This window comes from Beta vulgaris, chromosome 4 (genome assembly GCF_026745355.1).
Source record: "Beta vulgaris subsp. vulgaris cultivar EL10 chromosome 4, EL10.2, whole genome shotgun sequence".
Classification (NCBI taxonomy): Eukaryota; Viridiplantae; Streptophyta; class Magnoliopsida; order Caryophyllales; family Amaranthaceae; genus Beta; species Beta vulgaris.
Window position 1 is genome coordinate 60,342,982 of NC_079205.1, and position 25,880 is coordinate 60,368,861.

Here is a 25,880-nt window from a genome sequence, read left to right on the forward strand (position 1 = left end):
TTGACGTTAACTCATTTCATTAACACTTGGAATTTCTTGATTTCAAGCATGTTGCTAAAAGAGAGAAAAATTCAAAAATAATGGGCCAGCCAGCAAAAATAATAAAATAGATTCTTGTCACCTAAATTGGATCTAGATAATCCAATTAGACCGACCTAAAAACAATTCATGATTTTCATGATAAAAAAAACTGGAACAAATTTACACAGCCTAATTCCAAGTTACCACATACATTATCTTACAATTTCCAACATTTTTTTACTTGCACACATAATGGTATCACATATACACGGATTAGATTTTTCTTCTAAGTTTGGCTATTGAAAAAACTTATTTTATGAAAACTCATTTTTGTTCTCTCTTCTTTTTCCAAAGTTAGTTTTTACCTTCTACTGGAAAACAAATTGTGTATTAACACGAATCATAAATTACAAATAAGACTAGAATTAAATTACTTCTTCTTGAATCGATGCCCGAGCAGTTAATCAGGACGGACTCCAAATTCATTGGCACTATGTCTACCATGGTTTAAATCCAGCTCGGTCCAATAATTCACTCATCCTTTATGAGATGTTGTCTCCCTAAAACGACTAATACGCGTAATAAAAGAATCTGCTATATACCTTTTTTTATTTTCCTCTATTTCAGGGAATGGAAATTTTGATCCTAATAATGATATAGATTCATATTAGGATCTTTAAGAATAAATCTTTAAACCTGTCAAAAAAAATCTTTAAAGAAAGAAAATATTTTTAGCATCTTACTTAAGTAAAGATGGTAATGCCAATGAACTTTTGTTCTTCACATAATAGCTATAGATTAAAAGCCCTACTCTTTCGTAAAACAAGTTATTCAACCACAATTTTTCATTTCTCCCAAGTCCCAACTACTATTAATTTAAAAAAAAATCTTGTGATTTTTTTATCATTTCATTTTAATTAATTAAGTAGTTACATCTCCTTTTTACTTTTACTTTTATCGTATTTTTAACTTTTCGTGTTCCACCCCTGTTGCCATATACTACCGTTTTTCGTTTCTCGTTTCTCGTTTCTCGTTTCTCGTTTCTCCTAAGTCCCAACTACTATTGGTTAAAATTTACCACAACCTCTATATCTCCATAGACTGAAGATGAAGGTAACCCAGGTAGGTCAGCTCCCCTACAAAGTAGGCAAATATACAACCAACAAGGTGGTCCTACAGTAACTTTGTATAGTTCTCATTACATTATGATTTAACAACACTTTGATATTTCTTAAAAACCGACAAAAAGACGTAATAGTACCCCAACTGTGAAAGATGACGACCCATAACATGAAATCATAGAGAGACCGACACTTTATAGTAAATACACAGAATATGCAGCTAAAACTGCTTAAAACACAGCTTAGTGCCAAATTTATGCACTTTTCTCTTTCTCTCTTAATACCAAATCAGTATGAAAATGAATCACAAACAACGTTGAATGAAAACATTAGCTTACAAACTTAAACAGTGTAGTAATTGTCAGATAGGAATTAATGCAAAAGGAGATAGACAGAATAGAAACATGAAGAGAAAGACAATAAAGATGAGGCCCAGTACAACTACAACTGCCATGTTCAGGGGTTCCTTGGAGTAGCAATAAAGACTTTCTCTCTCCTCTTTCTGCTAGATCTTCTTCTACCTCACAACTCAACAGCAGTATCAGAGAAATGTAAACCCGGAGTAAAAATGAGCAAACTTTTCCAAGCAGAAAAGTAGGGATCCATTTCTTTCCTGCTTTTTTTGTTTTCCTATCTTTTCTAAGACCAAAAAGATAAAAATGAAAAGCACCCATAAAATGTTCTCCATTAAAATGATGATGATGATGACGATGATAATGATTATGTTCATTATTATCAGTACAGATCAGAACATGGGCATTTTAATGGTGAATGCTTCCTGGCAGGAAACAGAGAGTTTACATGAATATGATGATAGAAATGAATCTAGGATCAAAGCCGTTTCGGGGGAGGATGATAGTGATAAAATAGAAGCTTTAGTGTTGGAAAAGTTCAGGGTTTTGCTTGGACTAAAAACCCTTCACAACAGAATAAAACCAAGAGAGAATGGATCACCTGCACCGTCTCCTTCACCGAATTTCGTCGAAGGTGAAGCTCCGAGCCCTGCTCCAGTTCCTCACCGTGTACGGGCTACCCATGCTCACTTGCATCATAGACCACCCCGCCCTCGGCCGATGCTGCCAATTCACAAGGTTAATAATCAGCACCAAGAGACTGGAACAAGGAAAATAGTTAAAGTAGCAGTACTTGTTTCTAGTGGAGTGGCATTGTTGCTTTTTGCTCTTGGGGTGGTATTGTGTATTAGCAGGAGAATTTATTATAAAAAGAAGGTAGCTAAAAGAACAGCTTCTGTATGTAGTGAACAAGGAGGGAACAGAGACAGATCAAAGAGTGTAAAATCTCAGTGTTTGGCGAGTAAGGTAACGCAAGAGCTCAACTCTGATTTGTTCTACATTGAAACTCTAACTACTGCTTTAGAACCGCAAACATGTCTGGAAAACATGGGTAGTACATCATATGAGAAGAAGAATTCAGATTATGAAGGTAAGCAATGTGAGCCCAGAGATTGCAGTTCATTGGGAGAAGAGATTATTTCTGATCACGAGTATACAGGATCAAGTAAATATGAATCTGATGATCAGAACTCCTTAAATGGGGATAAGATGGATGGCATTGATAAACATTCATCCGAGAATGAATCTTTTCATTCTTTGTATGATTCACGTTCATCTAGTACTCGTAATCTTCGGCTTTCTAATGTCTCGTTTGGAAGTTTTAGTGACCCGGTAGAAGTTTTCTCCCCAAACCACAGTTTACCTTCAAACCCTCCTCAAGTTCCATCAATCAATCAAGAACAACCAACTCATACGATTGCAAATGATCCACATTGTCTACACAGCGCACAACCACTACCATCTCCACCACCACCACCTCCTCCACCGCCACCACCTCCTCCACCGCCACCACCTCTACCCCTGTTTGCACATATCTCTCCTAAACTCAAAGCATCTTCCTCATCCAGAGTGGTACATGCTAAATCTTCAGAATCCAAACAGAAAACAGAAAAATGCTTAGGTTCACCACCACTAACCCCAAAAGTTCTAGATGGTCCAAAGAATATTCCACCGCCACCGTGTCCACCACCCCTCCTAAATGGAAAAGCTAGCTCATCTAAAGGTCCACCTCCTCCACCTGGGCAACCTCCTCCATTTACGCCGCTGGGAAAAGACGGTGCTCCACTACCAAAACTGAAACCACTTCACTGGGACAAAGTACGAGCTGCACCAGATCGATCTATGGTGTGGGACAAACTTCGTTGTAGCTCATTTGAGTAAGTATTATATTTCCTAGTTTTGCAACGGCATCGACCTTTTAGAGTGCTCAACTTCAGAACCTAATAAACAGGATTTTGTGCAGGTTGGACGAGGAGATGATAGAATCACTGTTTGGCTACAACCTGAAGACTGTATTTAAGAATGAGGAAGGAAAAAGTAATAGCCCCTCTCCTAGTAAACATGTCCTTGAGCCCAAAAGACTTCAGAACATAACCATACTTTCTAAAGCTCTAAATGCAACAGCTGAGAAGGTCTGCGAAGCACTAGTACAAGGTACATCTATACTACTAAAAATCAAAGTTTTGAGGTCTCTCATCATGTCAAAGAAGCAGCCCCTCCCCCCCCCCCCCCCTGCACCGAGGACCATGGCAGAAAAGGCATGCATAAAATTACAATTTTCTTCACGATGAAATAATCAATTAATATTAGGAACTGTCATATGATTCTGATATACAACAGAAAGTCAAATACTAAAGAAGTGGGAATGGGAATATTGTAATATTAACACCTTCAGATAATTGAGCAGAACAGTCAAGTACTATTTACATCAATGTCTCTCATAGAACTGCATAATGGCTGTCATTAACAGAGTCAATTATTTTCCCAAAAAAAACAGGGGAAGGTTTAAGCTCACAGCAACTCGAGGCTCTGGTAAAGATGGCACCAACTGAAGAAGAAGAAGCAAAGCTATCTAATTATAAAGGGGACATCAACGAACTCGGATCAGCAGAAAAGCTTGTTATAAAAATGCTAACAGTGCCCTGTGCCTTTCAAAGGATAGAAGCAATGCTTTATAGAGCCACTTTTGATGATGAGGTTATTCACCTAAGGAACTCATTTCAAATGCTTGAGGTGAGGTTAAACTGCGGACCTTATAATTGTTTTAATGAAAAACTTCTTTACTTATTCTCCATCTTCCTCCACAGGAAGCCTGCAACGAATTGAGATCAAGCAGACTTTTCTTAAAACTACTAGAGGCTGTGCTCAAAACAGGAAATAGAATGAATGTTGGAACAATCAGAGGTGGTGCAAGAGCATTTAAGCTTGATACACTCCTCAAGCTTGCAGATGTCAAAGGCACAGATGGAAAAACGACCTTGCTACATTTCGTGGTACAAGAGATGATACGCACAGAGGGAATTCGCATGTCTGACAGCATTATGGGGCAAATAGACCGAAACACTAAAAGCAGAACAGTAGAGGAAACGGAGGATAATTACAGAAGAATGGGTCTCGACCTTGTAGCTGGTCTAAGCACTGAAATTTGCAACGTGAAAAGAACAGCGTCAATAGACTTGGATGTTATAGCAACATCTGTCTCAAATCTATCAGATGGAATGTCTAAGTTGCAGCAGTTGATAAACAAGATTTTGCAACATGATGCAACAAATGACAGTTTTGTTCATGCCATGAAGACCTTTTTAAATCATGCAGAGAATAACTTGAAGGAGTTACAAGCTGAGGAAAATAAGGTCTTGCTTAGTGTACGACAAATCACAGAGTACTATCATGGTGATGTGAGCAAGGAAGAGGCTAACCCGCTCCGAATCTTTGTGATCGTGCGGGACTTCCTTGGAATGTTAGATCAAGTGTGTAGAGAGCTTAAAAGCTTGAAAATCCCAAGAACCCCAAATCCTTTGTCTCCATTTCGGTAAATGAAACCGTTTTCTTGCCTCGAGAGTTGATAGCTTGTCAACAACGTTTTTTATTAGGTAGGGATTTGGACTGCTTAGACATGATTTGATTCCACCAGATTGTGTAATAGCATCAAGTGTATTCGACTATAACTACGGAAAAAGGTAGTTTAACAAATTTTAACACCAAATGGCCTGTACAGCAATAATATTCAAACTCTATCTCCAGAAACCATTACCAAGTACAGAAGGCTACAACCTGAAAGAATTTACAAAGCTCGGTCTTTCGGTGCCCAAAACTAATTGTTTATCTCGTCTCACATTTAGTGATCAGCTTTTACCAGCACTTTACTCATCCAACTCTCATACCCTCCTATTCTAAATTCATTAAGAACAGCATATCTACTAAAATATGACACCAGAAAAGCCAAACCCAGGAGCCGAATCCAAAAATAATAAGCTGTTTCTCACCCCCATAGCGTACACTCCAGCTATCATTCAGCAAGTATCTCAGAAACGCAATGCAATCAAACTGGCTACTGCATAAATGTGATTATAAAGGAAGAAAAGAGCTGTAAATCCTCCAATACAACATATTACACCAATCAATTACCATAATTTGCAAATACCACATCAGATATCACAATCTCCACTACTATAAGCTTAAAAGCTCCCCAAAAAAACTCTGCTTCCGAGGTCACTCAAACAAGGGCAATGAGAACAACAGAATCACTATATAAAAGCTTCGATCAAACCCAATTTCCATTTCCAGAATCCCAACAGCTTCACCATACTTTCTATATAAATGGTGAACCATCAAAAAAAAGTTCCACGAAACACCCACTAAAATCATTCTTCAGTACCCCCAAATTCAAAATCCTGATTACGCCACTAAAACTGCACATATCAATTCAGGTCACAATATAATGTTGCATAACAGAAAACCCACTAAAACAACTACAAATTGACAAATTCCAATGCAATTACACAACAGAATACCATAAACTAACTCATGATTCTTTCAATTCATCAAAAACCCATGTTAGAATTACAATTCAAAAACGAAGCACAAAAAAAGAGAAGCAAATAACCCTACTTAAGAAGAGGAATTTGCTGAAGTAGATGAAGAAATGTTGGATGTTGTTGTTGTTGTTGTTCCACCTGGAAGTTCTTTGACAAGAGCTGCAAGAGCTTCAGGGTTGAAACCCAGATCAGAAAGAGCAATTAGGAGAGAGATTGTGTGACGATCAAGTCCTGTGTCTAAGATGTTTGACATCTGAAATACTAGCTCTAATGAATCCTTTGCGTTGCGTGTTGCTTCTGTTTCCATTGTTGTGTGTGTGAATTGTGCGGTTGTGGAGTTGAATTGTGTGAGTTTTTCTTTTTAGATGGTTGTTTTCCGATTTCAATTTTGGGGTTTTAGGGCTCTTCGACAGTGAAGTGCAAAGGTAGAAGAAAGAATCACGGTATTAAGGTTTTTAGTTTTTGAAATTTGGTGGCGAACTTGTAGAGTTGTAGACTGTAGTAGTACAAAGTACAAACTAGAGGAGAGGAATAGAGGATGTAATGTAGCTATACCAAAATACGAAAACTTGTCCCTATATATTCCCATGTTTCCGTTATTCATGGTTGCTAAAAAGGCTGAAAGCCTGAAACCCTCAATTTTTTGGGCACAATTTTAATTCAATTACGTTAGTTTTTTCTTAAAGTTTCAGCTCGGACTAAGAAACAAAGGATTGTCAAATATATTAAGAGCTACATCATTAGAGACATGATTCTTGCAACATTGCTCTACTTCAATACCAAACGGCACATTCTAGCAAGATTATTACTTTAGCTCTTTCTTTTTTCCCGAAGGGAAGCTCTTTTAATTTTTTTTCGTTATTTACTTATGTCCCCTCCATGGTAGAGATGACCACTTGTGCAGGCTGGGCGGATTTGTCCGTGGGCCCTTGTGGGCCGGGCAGAGATTTCACGGCCCACGACCAGAATGTGAAATTCCTGTTTGGGTTGGCTGGTCCACAGGTTGAAAAATTTTAGCCCACACCGGTCTATTACCGATTTTTACGGTTCGAAAAGCGGATCGTGGTAGGCTATTGGGCCGGCATGAGATTTTTTTTTCAAAGTTATATAATCATTTATTATTGTTACATAAAACCTTTAATATTAATTAAAATATATACAATTATCAATATTAATTACTAATTTCATTATTTTTGAATTTGATAGAATTATAATATATGCAATTTGATTAAAAAATATATATAATTTGATTAAAATATACGCAAATTGGTTGAATAATTACTTGGGTTGAGCTGGTCCGGTTTTAGTAGTGGGCTTTGTGAGACGGGTTTTAAAAAATTGGGTACACGATCCATCCACCAATTTCACGGTTTAAATTAGGCTAGACCGGACTTTTTACGGTTTCAACTCACACGACCCAAGAGACAGACTGGGCTGGATTGGCCCACCCGTTGGCCATCTCTTCTTCTCGGTAAAAATCTGGAAGTATCGAGAGCAATTTAGTAACGTAACAGCATCATGAGAAATTGTCATGAATGCTTGCGTGTCAAATTTTGATTGGCTCAAATATGTAATTTATGATGTGTGTAAAAATAACTGGGAAGAACACTCTAGCCTCCCAAACCCATCTCTAATTACTTTACTAATTTCATCTTAATCATAAGCTATAAATACAAACAACTCTTTCTCACAAATCTCACCATCACATCAACATTCATATTTCAACGTTTTCATAAATCAACAAAATTCTCTCTCTCCATCTTCTTCTCTCTCAACTATTAATTCTTCTACATACTATAACGTGACACAAATTTGATCTGCAACAATGCATCTTTCTTCCAAGAATTTGGCATTATATTTCCTTCTTCTCTTTGTTTCAGGTTAGTATTTCTTTTCAACTTCTTTTTGTCATTTGATCCCTTTTTTTGTTTATATGGTTTTTTTTTGTCACTATTATTTTGTTACATCTTTAGGTTAGATAACGTAACGTGTGTTAATTAAATCTTACCATATATATTCAACATTGTAGAAACTAGAGTTGGAGTGAGTAATTTAAGGGTCCTTCGCTTTTTAATTAAGGTATCTCAAGAGGAATATTGCCCAAGTACCCATGCAAACTCCGGAAAAAATAATCATTTTGCAAAGGTGGTGGGAAACTCCTTGTAATATGACAAAGAAAACATTGTAGAAACTAGCATGTTTGATGGTATTGTGAGAGTTTTGAGTTTTCTTTTCTCAAAATTAAATATTGTAACGCTTATTATCGTATACTTTTAAATGATCGCGTTTCTTTTGGGTACAAGTACGAAGGAATAGTAGTATGATGCGCTTTGGTAGCATAAAATCGGAATAAAAAAAATTGGAGATCATATATTATTTGTGAATTGGAGTATGCTCTATGACATTTAATCAATTAACTTCGTTTGTGTTTATGAAAAGTTGTGCTAGTAATGCTCAAAATCAACATGATCGGTACAAACGTATTATTATGTTATACTCCTTTTTTTTCTCTTGTTATTTACAACTGTTTTCTCACAGTTAATGGATTTTTTTTTTCCTGATAACTTGAGTTGGGTTGGTCTTTCATACATCTTTGGATAGTAATCCTCCAATAGCTATTTTAATAAAAAATATAAAAAGTTGATGATTGGATCGATGATGAGAAAACCCACATTGAAATTAATACGACAAAATCTCACCCGAGTATGTTTTTCTTATATGGGTGCACTGTATAGTTCAAATTTTGGCTCTATGATAGAGACATTATATATGTGGAGTATATGATATAAATAGTTGCAGTGAATAGTGATATCAAACAGGACCAATTATACATTTGATTTCTATCACTCCTGACATCTTCATTTACCTCAAAAATCGGGTGTCGTGTCCGACATGATATTTCACTTGGATACTTCATTTTACACTAAAAACTTGTCTTTTTTTCTACAAAATAGCCGAGTTGTACACTTGGACACCCGTATCGAGTAGACACTAAATTCGTGTTTGAGCAACATATCATTTGATTCTAGCATTAAGAGGGTTGTTTTCGTTTGATTCTAGCATTAACAGGGTTGTTTTTGTGGGTGTAGAGTTTTTGTTAGGAGTGACAGTATTAGCAGCAGATGATCAAACAATAAAAGGAACAGTAATTGGCATTGATTTGGGTACAACATATTCATGTGTTGGGGTATATAAAGATGGTCATGTAGAGATTATAGCCAATGATCAAGGTAACAGGATCACCCCTTCATGGGTAGCCTTCACTGACAGTGAACGTCTGACCGGCGAAGCAGCGAAAAATCAAGCAGCAATCAACCCTGAACGAACCATTTTCGACGTTAAGCGGCTCATTGGTAGAAAGTAAGTCATCAATCATACATGGGTTGATTTTATTGTTAGTTGTTTTTATGGTTTATTTATGTTTGTGTTGTTTGTGTAGGTTTAGTGATCCTGAGGTGCAAAGAGATATGAAAATGTTACCCTATAAAGTTGTGAACAGAGATGGGAAGCCTTACATTCAGGTGAAGACTAAGGAAGGTGAAGTTAAAGTGTTTAGCCCTGAGGAAGTCAGTGCTATGATCTTACAGAAGATGAAGGAAACAGCTGAGTCTTATCTAGGATCAACGGTTAAACACGCTGTCGTCACTGTTCCAGGTATTGATTTAATTGCCTAAGGTATTCACGGTTGTTTAAGGTTATGCACTAGTTTTTGCAAAGTAGTATTAGATATCAGCAGTTACATTTGCGTCGCGTTTGGTAGGTGGTAGTAAATGGTGGTCATGGTATGGGAATCCCTATCTGCTATATGTAGTAAATGTTCAAGATTATGCATTACTGCATTAGATTTTGCAAAGTATATGTTTGTAGAGATACTTGTTGACTTGTAGCATCAGATTTTTCATTCACTGCATTATCATCTAGTATCACTTTGGAAGATGGTACTGAACGATGAAGCTCATGTTTATTACAACTTTGGATATTGGAATGATAATTATTGAACAAATTATATTGAAATTTCTGAGCATTGATGTTATGTATTAGTACATATCAAACAGGCTGTGGGTGTTTTTAAGCGAATGGAATCACTATGATCAGACCGTTAATTGCATTGTGTTTTCTAGTAGTTGGATTCTCAAAATTTTGTATTTGTATCCTTTTTTCTTGTAGCTTATTTCAATGATGCACAAAGGCAAGCTACTAAGGATGCTGGAACAATTGCGGGACTAAATGTGGTCCGGATAATCAACGAGCCAACAGCAGCAGCCATCGCTTATGGTTTAGACAAGAAAGGAGGAGAAATGAACATCTTGGTGTATGACCTTGGTGGTGGAACATTTGATGTTAGCATTCTAACCATTGACAATGGCGTATTTGAGGTTCTTTCCACTAGCGGAGATACCCACTTGGGAGGTGAGGATTTTGACCATAGAATCATGGATTATTTCATGAAGTTGATCAAAAAGAAGTTCAACAAGGACATTAGCAAAGACAAGAAGGCACTTGGAAAGTTGAGGAGGGAATGTGAGAGGGCAAAGAGGGCACTCAGTAGCCAACACCAAGTCAGAATTGAGATTGAAGCTCTTGTTGATGGAAAAGATTTCTCTGAGCCCTTAACAAGGGCGAGATTCGAGGAGTTGAACATGGACTTGTTTAAGAAGACAATGACTCCAGTGAAGAAAGCTATGGAAGATGCAGGGTTGAAGAAGAGTGATATTAAAGAGATTGTGCTTGTTGGTGGGAGTACTAGGATTCCTAAGATTCAGCAGCTTTTGAAGGATTATTTTGATGGTAGGGAGCCTAACAAGGGTGTTAACCCGGATGAGGCTGTTGCCTATGGTGCCGCTGTTCAAGGTGGTGTTCTTAGTGGTGAAGGAGGTGAAGAAACTCAAGGTAAAATTTTATGGGATGCTTGTTAGCATTTTTTTGTATAGCTTCCCCCTGTTTCAACAGAAATCTGAAAACTGATATGGTAGTTTTCAGATTTCTGTTTGTTGTACATCTTGTAGCATATGATTGCTAAAATGTGTTTGATGGATTGTGTTGCTTTCTGTTATGTAGGCCTCCTTCTCCTTGATGTCGCTCCTTTGAGTTTGGGTATTGAGACTGTTGGCGGAGTGATGACTAAATTGATCCCAAGAAATACAGTCATCCCAACGAAGAAATCTCAAGTTTTCAGCACTTATCAAGATCAACAAAGCACAGTTGATATCAAAGTCTTTGAAGGTGAAAGAACCTTGACTAAAGATTGTCGTGAACTCGGTCGATTCCAGCTCTCTGGCATTCCACCAGCTCCAAGGTATTTATCTGACTCAACCTAGTCTTAAAATATCAATCTTGTAGTTATTTTGTGTTGCGAAAATCTGAGATGTTTTCTGATGAATGTGTGCTTTTTATGTATTTCTTCACTGTAGGGGAGTACCTCAGATAGAGGTGACCTTTGAGGTTGATGCCAATGGTATTCTCCATGTTACAGCAGAGGACAAGGCAGCCAAAAACAAACAAACCATAACAATCACCAACGATAAGGGCCGCCTAAGCCAAGATGAGATTGACAGAATGGTGAGAGAGGCGGAGGAATTTGCCGAAGAGGATAAGAAAATGAGGGAAAAAGTGGATGCAAGGAACAAGCTTGAGACATATGTTTACAGCATGAGGAGCACAATCGATGACAAAGACAAGCTCGCTGATAAGATTGACTCCGATGACAAGGAGAAGATCGAGGCAGCCTTAAAGGACGCTCTTGAGTGGCTGGATGACAACCAAAACGCCGAGAAGGAAGACTATGAAGAGAAGATGAAAGAAGTAGAAGCTGTTTGTAACCCTGTAATCAAACAAGCTTATGAGAAGAGTGGTGGCAAGGCTGCTGATGACTCTGAAGAGGAGGAATCTCATGATGAGTTGTAGAATATTATAAGAATATCAAAGGGATTTCAGATTTTTAACTTCTCCGTAGCTTATGTAGGAACTAATTCACCTAAACTCTTCTTTTTTTAAGGGAATTCACCTAAACTCTTGATTAATGTTAGATCTTTAATACTCAACATTGACACTATTTGTGTAATACAATGCTTTTTTTATTAACTAAGAAAAATTTACCCAAGTTCCTTTGTTTCATTTTGCTCTTTTCAGATAGTAATCTACTGGGATGGGATGAGTTTTCACATGAACTGCTTTCATTAGCTTATGAGACTGTATGATTATTAGTCTATGACAAAGAGTTAAGTACTGCAGTTTAAAAGAATCAAGTAAAAATGAAATTATACAGAATTATAAATAAGTTCGACAAATTTGTATGAAGAGAACAAACACAACGAAATTATCCTCAATTCTTTCCCATATACAAATATCAGACTCACATCAAAACTTGTATTACTAGCTGTCTAGCTTACTATAATACTTGAAAGCCATTATACAGGGAATAGTTCAGGATCAATCATTGTGTTACTAAGTAGCGCTGCAGAGGCTTGTATTACCAGCGCGCTACAATACATGGGAACAATTACACATTAACACATGGTTTACATCAGACTTAAATAAGTCGAGCTGTGTATCAAAAAATCAAACATCTAAAGGAAGTACAGTTTGCGAAGTATTCATCTTTTTCGCTTTGATAGTCTAGCACTTATTCTCTCTTTAACTGTCATTGAAGTCGGCTGCTTTCTAGACTTTCTGTTACGAGATTTTCGCGGTTTCCAATTTGCTCTCCTCCTTGCTAGACGCTGTTGACGGATCTCAGGATCCGCCCATCCCTTGCCCCACTCCGCGAAAGAAGAATAAGGTTTCTCTACCAGGGTGGCTGATAACAGCATATCAGCCTCGGGATAAGCATAAAAGTCTTGCTCTATACCAGATTCAAGAAATCCAAGTCCCTGATTAGTTAGTTCAAAGCATTTGATCTGAACACCAGTCATGTTACCTCCTTCCCTGATCAAACCTTTATCTTGCATTAGACGAGCTAGGCCCTGCCACCATAGTTTATCACTAGCAATAAATTGCTGAGATTGCTCCCTTATCTTTGTCACAACAATCCTCAAATTTAGCTTATCAGATGATTTGCTTCGTACCATATCGCTGTTCAAGAAATCATCGTATGAATAGTCTGCGAAGTTTTGCTGTTTGTAGTGAGCAGCAATCACTTGCAAGAATATATTAGCCTCTGCTTTCAAATTCTGTGGTTCAGGAGGTCCATTTCTGCAGACGTCACATGATATGCACTTCTCTTGCTGGAAAACCTCCCCAAAGTATTCAACCAGTACTTTAGCTCGGCAAATAGAAGTATTCATACCATATCTGAAGCAATCAGTTAACATCTTGTATGCAATCTTTTTTTGTTCTTCGCTTCTTTTATTCGGTAGAAGGGTTGGCGTTCTTAATAGGTTTGCATACAAAATGCACTCTGCTAATTTTCCATCTCGGCCTGCACGCCCTGCTTCTTGATAATAGGCTTCCAGGCTCTGAGGCCAGCCATAATGGATAATTCTCCGTACATTTAGTTTGTCAATTCCCATTCCAAAAGCAATAGTTGCAACAACAACATCTAAAACATTCTCATGAAATTCCTTGTGGACCTGTCTAAGATGCGACTTTGGCAACTGAGAAAAAGAATCAAAAACAGTATCTCTTAGGAAGCTTTATGTCGGATGAAAGAACAAAATTAATTGTGGAAACCAAAGGAAAAGGAAAATCTACAAAGATGAATGCCCAACATCTAACACCAACAAAGCATCGCATCAAGATCAGATCAGAGATTCAAAATATGTACATCCCTCTGTCCCCCAAAACAAATGCCCATTTGCTTGTCTATGACCATTAACATCTCGAATTATGTATTAATAAAAGGATATAATAGTTGTTTTAAGAAGATAAACATTGATATGAATCTATCAAGTAACAACATCGCAAAGAAAAAATGATATTATCTAATATAATGGCGAAAATTGTTGGTCTTATTTGATGGATTTGAGTCTGTCAAAAGCCAAAAGGTAATCCTTTAGGATATGAAAGGAGAATCAGATCCTTTATTAATGACCTTCAGAAAACTAAACCTGTTTGCAGGCTGATCAATGGTAAAGGCTGTTTTTGGCAGATACACCAAAAAAGCAAAGATCAATATATATCACCAACTACCATGCTCAATAGATATACCAAAGTTGAGTCATACAGTATATGCATATCCTTCAGCTTACAAAGACAAAATAAGAGAATGAGATTACCTGAGCATTATAAGGTGCAGCCTTCACACCCTTTGTGCAAAGATATTTTGCTATTGCTACTGTTTGTTTTCTGGTAGGAACATAGATGATGGTGGGTCCTTGTTCCAAAGAACGATCATTAGGTTGTAGTCTTTCTGCTGGGTGTGGAGAAGGATGTGGCGACTTGGTAGACTCGCTAACATCATCAACCAATGACTTCCCACAAAACTCCCCACAAGAAACTGCAATGGTCTTGACTATTTATAAAGTAGCTCGCATAGAAATGGTTGTGTGCATTTATTTAGATGAAAACATGGATTATTAGAAGAACAGACATACCATCAAAGTCATCTGCAGTTTGGATCTCATCAAAATCATCTTCTAGAAATTCAACTGATAGTTGTCTCTCTTTCGAAGCACTGAAACCATGTTGTTTGAGCGAGCTTAACTCCTTATCCTGGTCATCTAGTTCATCATCACTGCTATCAGTACTCGTGTTACTGGAATGTTCTAGTCCATTCTCAAAATCTTCCGTAACATTACTAGTACAGTGACTGCTTCCTTTCAGTGTTCTCTTGCTAGTGTATACTTTCACCAATTCTTGGAAATCCTTAACATAAGAAGATGGGGATGAAGTTCTACTATGCATTACCTGTAAACGAAGAATCAATCGAACTTATCACACCAAAACTGAGAATTATAAACCCAGACAAGGAATACATTCCCAGTCATCAAAATAGAAGATTAGCACATGTGAAACTGACGTTAGTAATAGGGTCTTCTGAAAGACAAGACGTACTGAAAATTGAAGATTTGGACGGAAGAATGACGTGAGCACAACTTTTGCTTCCTTCGACAACCTAAGTGACTTAAGAATGTCTTCTCTGACATGAATAGTGGCAGTGGCAGTCAATGCCATAATTGGGATGTCAACTCTCAAAAATTCCAAACTCTTGGAACTAAAACTTTCGCGCAACACAGACAATCGCCTACAAGAACAGAGGTGATCAGATAAACGACTACTTAACAGCCAAATGAGCCAACTCGGATACAGCTACTGTTATCCCTTTGTCTATATTCATACAACATTGAACAAATGAAGATACGGAGAAAAAAAAAAGAGATAGGTGATATTAAGCGATAGCAGGATGACTCTAAAGTGTAAACCTTGTCTAACCAGAAACCTTGTAATTGAATGATCAAGTAGTGATGCAGAACAGTCAGCTTGGCAACCAAACTACTGCTTCTTCATGGTGATCTCATTATTTTGCATGAGGACGTTAAAAGGTAATATAAAAGACTATAACGTCCCAAGACCAAGGTCAAGGTCTAGCTACTATAGTTAGAGAGTGGACCAATGTGTTTGTCTTGTTTATTCCGTTGCAAAAAAAAAATCATTGAAGAGAAATCCGTTAGTCCTAAAGCACCAAACCTACCCTCAGCGCGAACAGTATAGGTTGCTACTGTGCTGTCTCTTTATTTGCAGTAGTGTCGTTAAGTCCCATACAATAGCAATTATTCTTATACAGAAAATAAGGATTACACATCACTTAAATATGCAAACTTTGGTAAATATATCAAGCATGCAGATTCAATACCAAAACATTACAAATGCAAAGTTGACCTGAAAATAACCAAAAATATATACTGTTATTTTTGACGGTCGGATGATTCTTTAAGAGAATATGTAAATGGTGGAATGTAATGAATCAACCTAAGGAGAGGGGGTATTTTTGGTATTGTAATAATTAGTTAGTTTTATAGTAGCTTGAATAATAAGCTAGGGAGTTAGGGAGAAAATATCTTTATTATATAAGGCAACACATGGGGGACACCAAAAAATAGAAAAAATGAATAAAAGGGAAAAAAAAATAGAGGATAACTAACTATTTTATTTGAATGAAAAAAGGGGGGAAAGTATGACATTCAAACTGAACATTAGTTTTTTGAGAAAACAAAATATAAAAACAGTTTTTTCTACCCAATTAATTTATTTTCTACTTCATTTGTTGTCACACATTATCGCACGCATTGCGTGCATGTAAGACTAGTCTCTATAAATAGAGGAGATTAGGCCTTAGGGAGAGAAGATCATGAAGAAAAATATTGGAAAGTTCATTTTAGTTGTTAGCTTTGGGAGTGTGTCAAGTCACTTGAAAACTTGATAAACTATCTTTATTTTCTGTTATTTCCATTATTATCAATCAAAATCATCTTCATCTTCTTTGATATTTCTGCTCAAATTATCAGTTCATCACATGGAATTATTAATGTAAATCAAGTTCCACAAAGCTTAAGCTAGAATGATTTAAGGAAAATTGTTATGTCTGTTAATGTGCTAAAATCCTGTACCATGAAAAAGAAAGCTGGTGAACATTTGAGGCATAAGACATGCGTAAGCAAGAGTCAAACCTGTAGTCTGGTCTAAAATCATGTCCCCATTTAGAAACACAGTGTACTTCGTCGATGGCAAATAAAGCTATTCCACAATTCTCAGCAAGCCTCTGCAGTGGCTTTATAAGTCTGCATCATATACCTTATCAGACCTTGAAATCTGACCTGATAGACTTGCAAGTGACACTAGCAAGCAATACCAAATGATATAAAAATGAATTTACCTTAACAGTGTCTCAGGGCAAACATATACGATGGAGTACATGCCATTCATTGCCTTCTTCTCAACACTGTTATCTGGTTGTCCAGATCCGAGGAAGCATGCAGAGATGCCATGTTTGGCTAGCTTTAAGCACTGGTCATGCATCAAGCTAATCAATGGAGAAATTACAACCACAACCTTCCCTGTCAAAAGCGCAGGTATTTGGAAGCACAGAGATTTCCCTGCAGAAACATATAGTCCTCATAAACATTGACACGAATGACAATAATGTACATGAAATATACACACAAAAGGCAAATAGTAACCAAAATTTCGATACCAGATCCTGTTGCTGCAAGAACAAGACAATCTTGATGAGCAACCCAAGCACCAAGAGCTTCCTTTTGAAAGCTCTTCAACCCAGAGTACCCAAAATGTTTTTGCAGCAGTCTGTCGGCTTTCTGGTCCCAGTCTGGTCCAATATCTATGTGCTCTTCTGTTCTCTGGACTGAGTTCACATTGTATGATGGCTCAGATGATTCAAGCGTAGAAATTTTTTCAGAAGTCTCTTCAATATGAGGCTTATTTTCTTCTGCATGTCCCTCAGAATGTATCTGTAACTGCGCTCTAGATGTTGTTGCCACAGGACAATCCCCAGTTTGCCTCTTTTGTGATTTACCCATGGGTTGAAGATGGTCTAGTATACTAGACTGTTTCATGTTGCCAAATGGTTGAAGGGAAGGAAGAGATCTTTTGCGCGAAGGCTTGGCAATCTTTGCCATTCGTTTATTCACCTTTGCTTCCTGTAGAACAAGTTTTTAGCATGTGATCAACTACATCATTTAAAGAAAGACCCACTACGGCTTCCGTGCCTCCCATAATTCAAGACCTTTCAAAACCCACGTCAGAAAGCGTGACATTTATCGAGTTAATCAACCCGACATTCGCATCCATAGCATTAGATTGGTCACAAAAAGATCAACAGAAGCTGCAACTGGTCTTGGTCCTCAAAGCCACAAACATGTACTAAGCATTGCCAGAAGAATCACTTCTCCAATTTCAGTTGCATTAAGCACAAGAGTAAAATAAACAATGTGTCAATGTTCAATTACATGTGATAACTAATAACATTCTTCTCAATTCTACCAACTTCTCTATGAAAATCACAAAATTATCTAACTCCTGCATTTCTGAGTTTAATTTTCTCGAATTAAAACATTATAAATCTCGTTAAACCCTAAAACAGACACAACCCACATTTGATGACAGTAGTCGATGTACTTCACATAGGTTAAAAAAAATATGCAATGTACTTCATAAATTGATAATTTCCCCTAAATGATGAAATTAAAACACGAAAAATTTACATATCAAAAATAAACGAAACCCTATTTAGTATCTAATCAATTTGTACGCAGATAGAAACTAATGAAAGTGACCCCAAATTCCACTTAATTGAGTAATAAGAAGGTGAAAATTCAGGGGGAAATGACGGCAATTTCTAATAAATTAGAGAAAAATAGCATATAGGTTAGACTCTTACAATACCCAGAATTGCAGAAACTGGAGATTTCGAATTTTCGGTGGTGAATACTCCTATCTCTGTGTTTGATTTTGGTGTGCGGCGAAACGAAAATTGGAAGTGCTTGGTGTGCCGCGCAATTGAAAAATTGGAATTTCGTCAAGTTCTTGGGTTTCCCATTTCCCGCCTGAACGAAGGCCTAGGCTCGATTAAACTCATCACTAATCTCCTATGCGGTACGAAAGCGGGTAATAAACAAAATTACTCTCTCTGTCCCATAATACTCTCGAATAGTTGAATCTTATTCGGATACATAGTTTTGAAAGGCAGTACATAAGTACAATGAAAGAGATAGGGGATTCAAACTTGTGACTTATCGTGCATAGTGCCCCAATCTTAACAACTAGGCCAATAAATCCTTGATCAATAAGAGATATATAATTTTAGTTGGAGGATGAGAGTGTGTGCGTCAATAGTTAGAAGGTATAATAATTAGAATAATAGTGGGACATATCCCAAAATAGGAGTATAAAAAGTGTTTGATAATTCTTTATTAATATTTATTCAATATTTATTAACTTACTTTGCGCCTCCTCTTTTCTTCTTTTTCTCTCTTCTCTCTCTTCTCCCACAAAACCCTAATTCTCAACTTAGGGGCTACCACCACCCTTTTGGGCGGTGGTAAGCCCCTTTTCTCGTTTTATTACTAGTTTTTTAGGTTTATGTTTTCAATAAATCTCAGTCTCTCCCTAATGGAGAGTTTTTCTACCCATATATTGGGTTATGTCTACCCATATATTGGGTTTTATATCTCTCCATGTGAGAGTTTAGAGAATTTGTTTTTGGGTTTTTGTGTATTTCAAGATGTTGATTTGTTGGTCGAAATTTGTGCGGAATTGCAACAAAGGTCAAAATTTCGTTTACAATCTCTTGAATTGGATCCGGTTCTACTTCAAAACTACAAAAGATCGACAGACCCCCTTGCAGAAGGCTGCATCAGACAGCGATGTGAAAGACAAGGGTTTGCAGAAGTGTTAGATCTACTCAACGATCGTGGTTTTATCATATTAGAATTGTATTTATTTCATTTGATATGTATTTGTTTAGTTTTGACTTTTATTGTAGATGTCGTATGACTTTGAATCAATGAATTAATGTTATTTTCAAAAAAAAAAAAATATTTATTCAATATTAACTACCTCTCAACCCCATAAATTACAACGGCGAGTCAGGGATTGTTAAACATCGCCCTCAAATTACTTAAAATCTCCCCAACTCCCCTCTACAAGTACTATTATACCCTTATGATATATTTTGGATTTTTTACTCCAACTTAACTCCTTCTATAATTCATATTATCTCTCATTATCACCATCACTACCGACGAACACAAAATTCCAATGAGGTAAATTTTTTAAATGAATTTCATGGGGCACACCGTGTGGCCTGGACGTTGTGTCCATGGGGAACAACGTATGTTATGGAAGTTGTGTCCATGGACACAACGTTTGGCTTGGCGTTGTGTCCGTGCAATGTCCAGGGCAAACGTTGTGTCCAAGCCACATGTTATCCCCATGGAATTTGTTAGAAAAAAATTTACTTTGCTAGGAAAAAAATTACGTCGTTGGTGGTGATCGTCGATGAATTGGTGATTAGTGATTTTATGTGGTGGTGGAGAGAGATTTGTAAAAGCAGTCAAGAATATAATGATATGTTTACATGATAATTGTGGTGATTTTAAGTAATTTCAGGACGATGAATAGATGCATTGTTCGCAAAGCACACTAAAATTCAATCTCAAAAGCTCATCAGATTCCAAGCAATGCATCAATTACTAACGTTTCTTCTTTCTCTAGCATTTAACTTCTCTTATGTTTCCTCTTATGTAAAAAAAAAATTACAAGGGTAAATTTCAAATAATATAATGCACATGAAATCATTGTTAATTTTAATTATTTCCAAGTCATTCTTAATATTGCATGTTTTAAAATATGTAGAAACAGTCGTACTTAAACTTTTTTTTAAAATTGAACGACATCAACAATAGAAGTCAAAACGAAACAAATACATATCAAAATGAAATAAATACAATTATAATGTCACAAAACCATGATCTTCGAGTAGATATAACATTTTTTAAAACCCTTGTCTTTCACATCGTTGTCTAATTCAACTTTCAGCATAGGGGTATGTCGATCTTTTGTAGTTTTGAAGTAGAACTTGAATCAATTCAAGTGATTGTAAATAAACTAGTCTTGAAATCTGTTGCAACTCGGCACAAATTTCGACCAACAAATCAACCTCTTGAATTACACATAAATCCAAAACAAAGTCTCAAAACTCTCACATGGAGAAAGATAAGATCCAATATATGGGTAGATATAACCCAATATATGGGTATAAGAACTATCCATTAAAGAGATACTAAAGTTTATTAGAAACATACACATAAAGAAACTAGTAATAACGAAGACATTGGGCTTACCACAGTCCAAAAGAGTGGCGGTATCCCCTAATTTGAAAGTTAGAGTTTTGTGGGAGAGGAGAGATAAGAGAAAAAACAAAAAAAAAGGAGAGAGCAAAGACCATAAAACACTTTTTACACTTAGACCTAAATATTACTCTCTTAGGTTATATATTTTTCCAAATAACTAAACTCTAATTTCTCTTATTATGAATATTATTTAATTTAATTTAATTACTACTTATCAATTCAAAATTTATTATATTATATGATATATGATACATTTATGTGGCACATTTTATACTCTTTAACTAGTATTTGGGCTTGGGCATTTCCCCGATTTGATATTGTTTTTCGAATTTGATATGCATTTTTTTCCAATTTTATTAAAATATATTAAAGAAAATCAACATTTAAAAGGTACAAATATAATAACGTAGACACTTAAAACATGATTAGAAGTTGATTGAGATGGTAACTGTGTGTCATGTATAGTAGCAAAAGGTCATGGGTTCAAATCTTGTTATAAGGTAATTTTACTTTTATTAATTAACATGACTTATGTACACATTGGACAATTTTAATAGAGTAATAAACGTTTATACATTATCATGCACACCTTTTAATTTATTTGTATAGATAGTTCACTTGTACATAAATATCTAAATTATATTGTGACTTATGGAAGCTCAGAAACACAACAATAAATTATTAATACTGCGGAATTTATCAACAAAAGCGCATCTAGTGTAGTGGTATCATAGTACCCTCCCACGGTACTGACCGGGGTTCGATTCCCCGGATGCGCATATTTTTTTCTCCCACTTTTTTTTTTTAGGAAATTCATTTTAAATACCACAGCATCATGCATATACTACGTACTTATCAAAAAAAAAAGTTGCTATATTTTCCAAATTAGTTCAAATTTTAGACAAGCCAATTTAAGGTCCATTAAAAAAAACATAATGGGATATTTTGATTCACCTTTCCTTTATATTACTTCCATGGTTCTAATTTATGGAGCACATATGGAGAAGAACGTGAAAGAGTGTGAAATCATACTTAGGGGTAGTTTGGTTCAAGGTTTGTAATGAAAAGAGATTGGAAATAATGGTTATCATTATTAGGTGTTTCATTCAAGCCATGGAATGAAAATAAATTGGTAATCATTACCATCACAATAATGCATTTTGTTACTTGAGGCCCGAGGGCGGGGAAAGATAACAATTTGCGGGAGTCCATTACCACAAATTCATGGTAATAGATTGACGAGGGGACGAACCACACAAAAAAAAAAAGGAAATTGATAATTGATTCTATTTCTTATAATCCAAAAATCGATCATTGCATGAACCAAACACGCTCCTACATATAAGAGGCAAATTATTTTAACGAAAATTATAAAAAGTGCGACATGATTATCTCTAGCCATGATTATTATATTAACTTATTGTAAGCCCTCATCCCCTCACGTATTATTTTCAGAATTACATTTTACTTTATGACGTGTAATGATTTTTCAAATTCACAATATATTAGTCTTAAAAGACCTATTGTTTAAGAATTATGTGTAGTCAAAGAAAGGAATCATATTCCTTGCCCTTCTCAAAATCATAGCATCTATGATCATATACTACTACTACTATTTCATACTTTCCTTGCACAATTACTATTCCTTGTTTGGATCACTAGCTCCCTTAATAGTAGTACAACTTTCAATTCCATTACTATATGGATCTATATGGTCGCATAATCTTTGCAATAATAGGTTTTTCCTCTTCCTTCATATTTTGCCTACCAAACTTGAAGAAGCACCAAACAAAGAAGATCGCACAAGAAAAAATGAAGATGATAAGTGAGTTGTTAGCAGTAGCAGAAGAAAGGGGAATGAAGGTCCAAGAAAGGCATGATAAATTGCTTTCTCAAATGTGTTCATATTACTTGTGTCATAAAGAGGTTTTGGAAGCCATTGTTGGTGCTAGAAAAACCATGGATGAAGATTTGGAGTTTGCTGCTACTCTTAGGAAAATGCAATTATGGATATTGAGCACTTTTCCTGATCATGTTGATCTTGGGGCTGCATTATCTTGATATGTTTGGGTTCATAGTTCATGCAATTAGTGCATTATCTATACAAATATATTAAAAGGTGTGCGAAAACAAGAAACTGTGTCATGTGGCGCTCTTTCTAGGGAGTTTTAGTACACGGATTACATATACTAAAGTTCTAACCACTAGCCTACGTTGTATTTAGTGGTATTATTATAAAGTATTATATTAATAAATGATTTATTTTTCTTATTCGGGGCATAGCCCGGACCTAATAACTAGTTCAATATATAGATAAAGCTTGTATTTGTTTGAAATTGTAACTCACTATCTAAATAAATATTCAGAGATTATAATAGGGTATAATAGTAGTGTGTCATTATTTAATGTTACATACGTCATGAAAATAAATTTTGGAGTTTTCTTAAGTTTTCCTATCCAAAAATATGTGGTCAATTGGTGTTAAACCATCCAATTAATAACACTAATTATACCACAAATAAAAATTATATCATTAAATTTGTATTGAAAATAATACTTCCTCCGTTCCGTTTTAAATGAAACGTTTGCTTTTTCACGCAACCCAACGCGCTTCTTTAGTCATTAATATCTTTAGTTGTGTAAACGTAAAAAATAATAAAAAAGTTATAATTTGATAGTATACATCGAGACGAATCTAACAAGATCCCACTTGACTATGTTTTTCTTTATATAATAGCGATAAATTGGAGTTAAAATTGATTAGTGAATAGTGTCATTTCATCCAATGTTTCATTTAAAACAGAACGGAGGAAGTATAATATTATTTCTTATAATTTAATCAGCATAAAATGAGTTTAATTAATGGTGAACGTTCAATCTATTCTGTCTGCCTTATGGTTTGATCATTTTTTTGTCAAGAGCTCTAATTGCCAATAGGGATTGAGGATTACTGGATTTATGATTAAATGGAAAATACGCGGATGGAACAAGATAAATGAAAAAGTTAAATTAACGAAGTAGGTAGACGTACTCATTGGACGACTAAAAACAATTACATTAGAACAACGACGAGTATATTGATAAAAAGTTTTTTCTAAAGTGAGAAAAATAAAATTGAATTAATACAAAATACATGATCATTTTATAGACATCATAAACTAATAGTTGGAGATTGTTGAAAAGATGACTCGCTCCTCTTAAGATATTTCCTTCTATCTTGAAGGGTTGCTTGTTGACTGACCATCTACTCATATGTCATGTGATCAAATGGCGTGTCGGGCTAAAGATTGGGCTACTTTTTTTTGCCCAACATTGCTATTTTGGAAAAATTTAAGGGTGATATGGTCAAGATTACGACGTGCCAAATTTAAAATCCAATTTGTAGTCACCAAAAACCACTAGCAATAATAATAAAAATAAGGTTGGATAGGGCATATTACTTATGTTGGGCATTTTCCAGCCTCATGCTACTTTTGATCACCTCTACATGTCAGATTGTTAACAAGATAAATAATAACTTCCTAGTTTTGTGGACAAGCAATTGATGAGATATTCGGCTTTGTCAAATTGTCGAGTGCTGAATCAATATGGCTTCACAACTATCATGTCATGTGATCGAACTTGTTTGATATTGCTATGTCATTGATCCATTACTCTCTCCATGATGCTCTAGCACCACGTGACTATTTTAACAATGTGTAAACTTAACAACAATAATGACTAACAAACCCTAAAACATTTATCTCACCTACTTTTCTGTCACCCCACAACACCGAAACCCTCAAACCTCTCTTGCTGAGGTTTTGTGAAGTTTTAGGTTTAGGTTTCCCATTCCCGATCTCTGGTTCGTTTTGGAAGTACTTAGTGTCGAGCTTTCCCTGTCTCGCTTCCCTGTTTAGTGTTTTAGTGCCTCACCTCCTCCCCGTCCCCTTTTAGTGTTCGTGGTCCCTTAAGTTTGGAAGTGTGCACGCCCTCCTTTCCCCCTTTCCGCCTTAATTTTAGTTATATACATTATGTTGGTTACTTCCTAGTTGTGTTAGTGTGGGTTTGTTGACTTAATATGTTTGATACTTTTGTTGATTGCTAGAAGTAGTCTTCCTCTTCAAGATATTGGATCTGCTTTATGTGGTTGGTTAGGGTTTGTGTTGCAAAAAAATTCATGGGTGGGGTTTGTTTTATTCGATTTTGAAAATCGGATGCATGGTTCCTCGAGATCTAATAATGGTTAGATTTCAATCTCGCTTGGCAATAATGTTATCAATCATTGCCTTGATAAAACAATAATATTTGAAGGTGGCTCCCCAATTTGTCAATTGGGTTTATAGTGCGTCAACTCATTTGAACTTCTCATCAAAGTGGAAGCTTGAAATACCCTTCCAAAAGGGTATCGAAGCACAAATGAATGTGACTCTTCTAGGAAATCCGGTCATTGAATCCCATGTGACAAAAGGTCACTGAGATTGGTCCTGGTGCGAGTTCCTACTCTCACTGTTACTTTGTTGCCCTGCTTGTGAAATCATCCCTCTCGCTTCGACAGGGTCTTGGCGATCGTTGTCCACCAAAAAAAGAGTTTTATTTCAGTTATCTGTCAACTCCGACCTGCAGATCAAGCAGTTTTATCCCAGTTCAAGTTATTTATGTTTTTAGTAATTGTTATGTAAGAGCGAGTGGCGCTCACTTTAGTTTATTTGTGTTTGTTAGGTTGTATTAGCATTAGGATGCAATTCTGTTTTCAATTAATGCACAATTTATCCGTTATAAAAAAATTGTGGAAACTTCATCCCGAACACCATATATTTCGAAACGAAAAAAGTATAGATGTACAACAATATATCATAATAATGAATATGATATCCACCTATTAGAATGGATTACATTGACAATATATGGAGTAGTAATCATAGGCGCATCTATATAACCCTTACGTGGCAACTACATCTCCATTTTATAAATTAAGACAAAGTTTTTAGGTTTATAGATATACAATATTGATAAGCAAGGATGCAAAATATTTGGTAATCATAAATCCGGTGACACTTGTGT

General features: G+C 36.0%; 4 protein-coding genes and 1 non-coding gene across 7 annotated transcripts; 3 read left to right on the forward strand and 2 right to left on the reverse strand.

Annotated features, from left to right (window-relative positions):
* Positions 1-1,796: 1,796 nt before the first annotated feature.
* Positions 1,797-6,588, reverse strand: LOC125497066 (mitotic-spindle organizing protein 1A-like). The gene is made up of 2 exons (XM_048643562.2): positions 6,107-6,588; positions 1,797-2,218 (listed from the first exon to the last, which is right to left on the reverse strand). The coding sequence occupies exon 1, from the start codon at positions 6,338-6,340 to the stop codon at positions 6,107-6,109; it is 234 nt and encodes a 77-aa protein (XP_048499519.1). The 5' UTR covers positions 6,341-6,588; the 3' UTR covers positions 1,797-2,218.
* On the forward strand, positions 1,802-5,201 carry LOC104890302 (formin-like protein 11). Its single transcript, XM_010675735.4, has 4 exons — positions 1,802-3,372; positions 3,459-3,649; positions 3,993-4,228; positions 4,303-5,201. The coding sequence occupies exons 1-4, from the start codon at positions 1,802-1,804 to the stop codon at positions 5,029-5,031; spliced, it is 2,727 nt and encodes a 908-aa protein (XP_010674037.1). The 3' UTR covers positions 5,032-5,201.
* A 1,120-nt stretch (positions 6,589-7,708) lies between the features above and the next one.
* On the forward strand, positions 7,709-12,147 carry LOC104890301 (luminal-binding protein 5). The gene is made up of 6 exons (XM_010675734.4): positions 7,709-7,913; positions 9,123-9,393; positions 9,473-9,687; positions 10,201-10,923; positions 11,092-11,329; positions 11,445-12,147. The coding sequence occupies exons 1-6, from the start codon at positions 7,859-7,861 to the stop codon at positions 11,935-11,937; spliced, it is 1,995 nt and encodes a 664-aa protein (XP_010674036.1). The 5' UTR covers positions 7,709-7,858; the 3' UTR covers positions 11,938-12,147.
* A 112-nt stretch (positions 12,148-12,259) lies between these two features.
* LOC104890300 (ATP-dependent DNA helicase Q-like SIM) lies at positions 12,260-18,585 on the reverse strand. 3 transcript variants are annotated; one of them, XM_010675733.3, is made up of 8 exons: positions 18,370-18,585; positions 17,162-17,624; positions 16,844-17,063; positions 16,638-16,748; positions 15,025-15,214; positions 14,565-14,877; positions 14,247-14,467; positions 12,260-13,625 (listed from the first exon to the last, which is right to left on the reverse strand). In XM_010675733.3, the coding sequence occupies exons 2-8, from the start codon at positions 17,601-17,603 to the stop codon at positions 12,627-12,629; spliced, it is 2,496 nt and encodes an 831-aa protein (XP_010674035.1). In that variant the 5' UTR covers positions 17,604-17,624; positions 18,370-18,585; the 3' UTR covers positions 12,260-12,626. The 3 variants fall into 3 exon arrangements, with proteins under 3 accessions (XP_010674035.1, XP_010674033.1, XP_010674034.1); XM_010675731.3 differs by having other exon boundaries at positions 18,365-18,585; XM_010675732.3 differs by having other exon boundaries at positions 17,162-17,869; positions 18,365-18,585.
* Positions 18,586-21,545: 2,960 nt separating this feature from the next.
* Positions 21,546-21,616, forward strand: TRNAG-CCC (transfer RNA glycine (anticodon CCC)). The gene has a single exon. It is a non-coding gene; the product is annotated as a tRNA-Gly (tRNA).
* The last annotated feature ends 4,264 nt before the right edge of the window (positions 21,617-25,880 follow it).

Excerpts from the sequence above, each read along its gene's own strand:
- LOC104890302 (XM_010675735.4), top strand. The coding sequence starts at position 1,802 with ATGAAAAGCACCCATAAAATGTTCTCCATTAAAATGATGATGATGATG. Across the intron at positions 3,373-3,458 it reads CTTCGTTGTAGCTCATTTGA|GTTGGACGAGGAGATGATAG; the intron begins GTAAGTATTATA and ends GATTTTGTGCAG. Across the intron at positions 3,650-3,992 it reads CTGCGAAGCACTAGTACAAG|GGGAAGGTTTAAGCTCACAG; the intron begins GTACATCTATAC and ends CAAAAAAAACAG.
- LOC125497066 (XM_048643562.2), bottom strand. The coding sequence starts at position 6,340 with ATGGAAACAGAAGCAACACGCAACGCAAAGGATTCATTAGAGCTAGTA.
- LOC104890301 (XM_010675734.4), top strand. The coding sequence starts at position 7,859 with ATGCATCTTTCTTCCAAGAATTTGGCATTATATTTCCTTCTTCTCTTT. Across the intron at positions 9,394-9,472 it reads AAGCGGCTCATTGGTAGAAA|GTTTAGTGATCCTGAGGTGC; the intron begins GTAAGTCATCAA and ends TTGTTTGTGTAG. Across the intron at positions 9,688-10,200 it reads CGCTGTCGTCACTGTTCCAG|CTTATTTCAATGATGCACAA; the intron begins GTATTGATTTAA and ends TTTTTCTTGTAG.
- LOC104890300 (XM_010675733.3), bottom strand. The coding sequence starts at position 17,603 with ATGGCAAAGATTGCCAAGCCTTCGCGCAAAAGATCTCTTCCTTCCCTT. Across the intron at positions 17,064-17,161 it reads TCTTGCAGCAACAGGATCTG|GGAAATCTCTGTGCTTCCAA; the intron begins GTATCGAAATTT and ends ATGTTTCTGCAG. Across the intron at positions 15,215-16,637 it reads GATTTTAGACCAGACTACAG|GCGATTGTCTGTGTTGCGCG; the intron begins GTTTGACTCTTG and ends CTGTTCTTGTAG.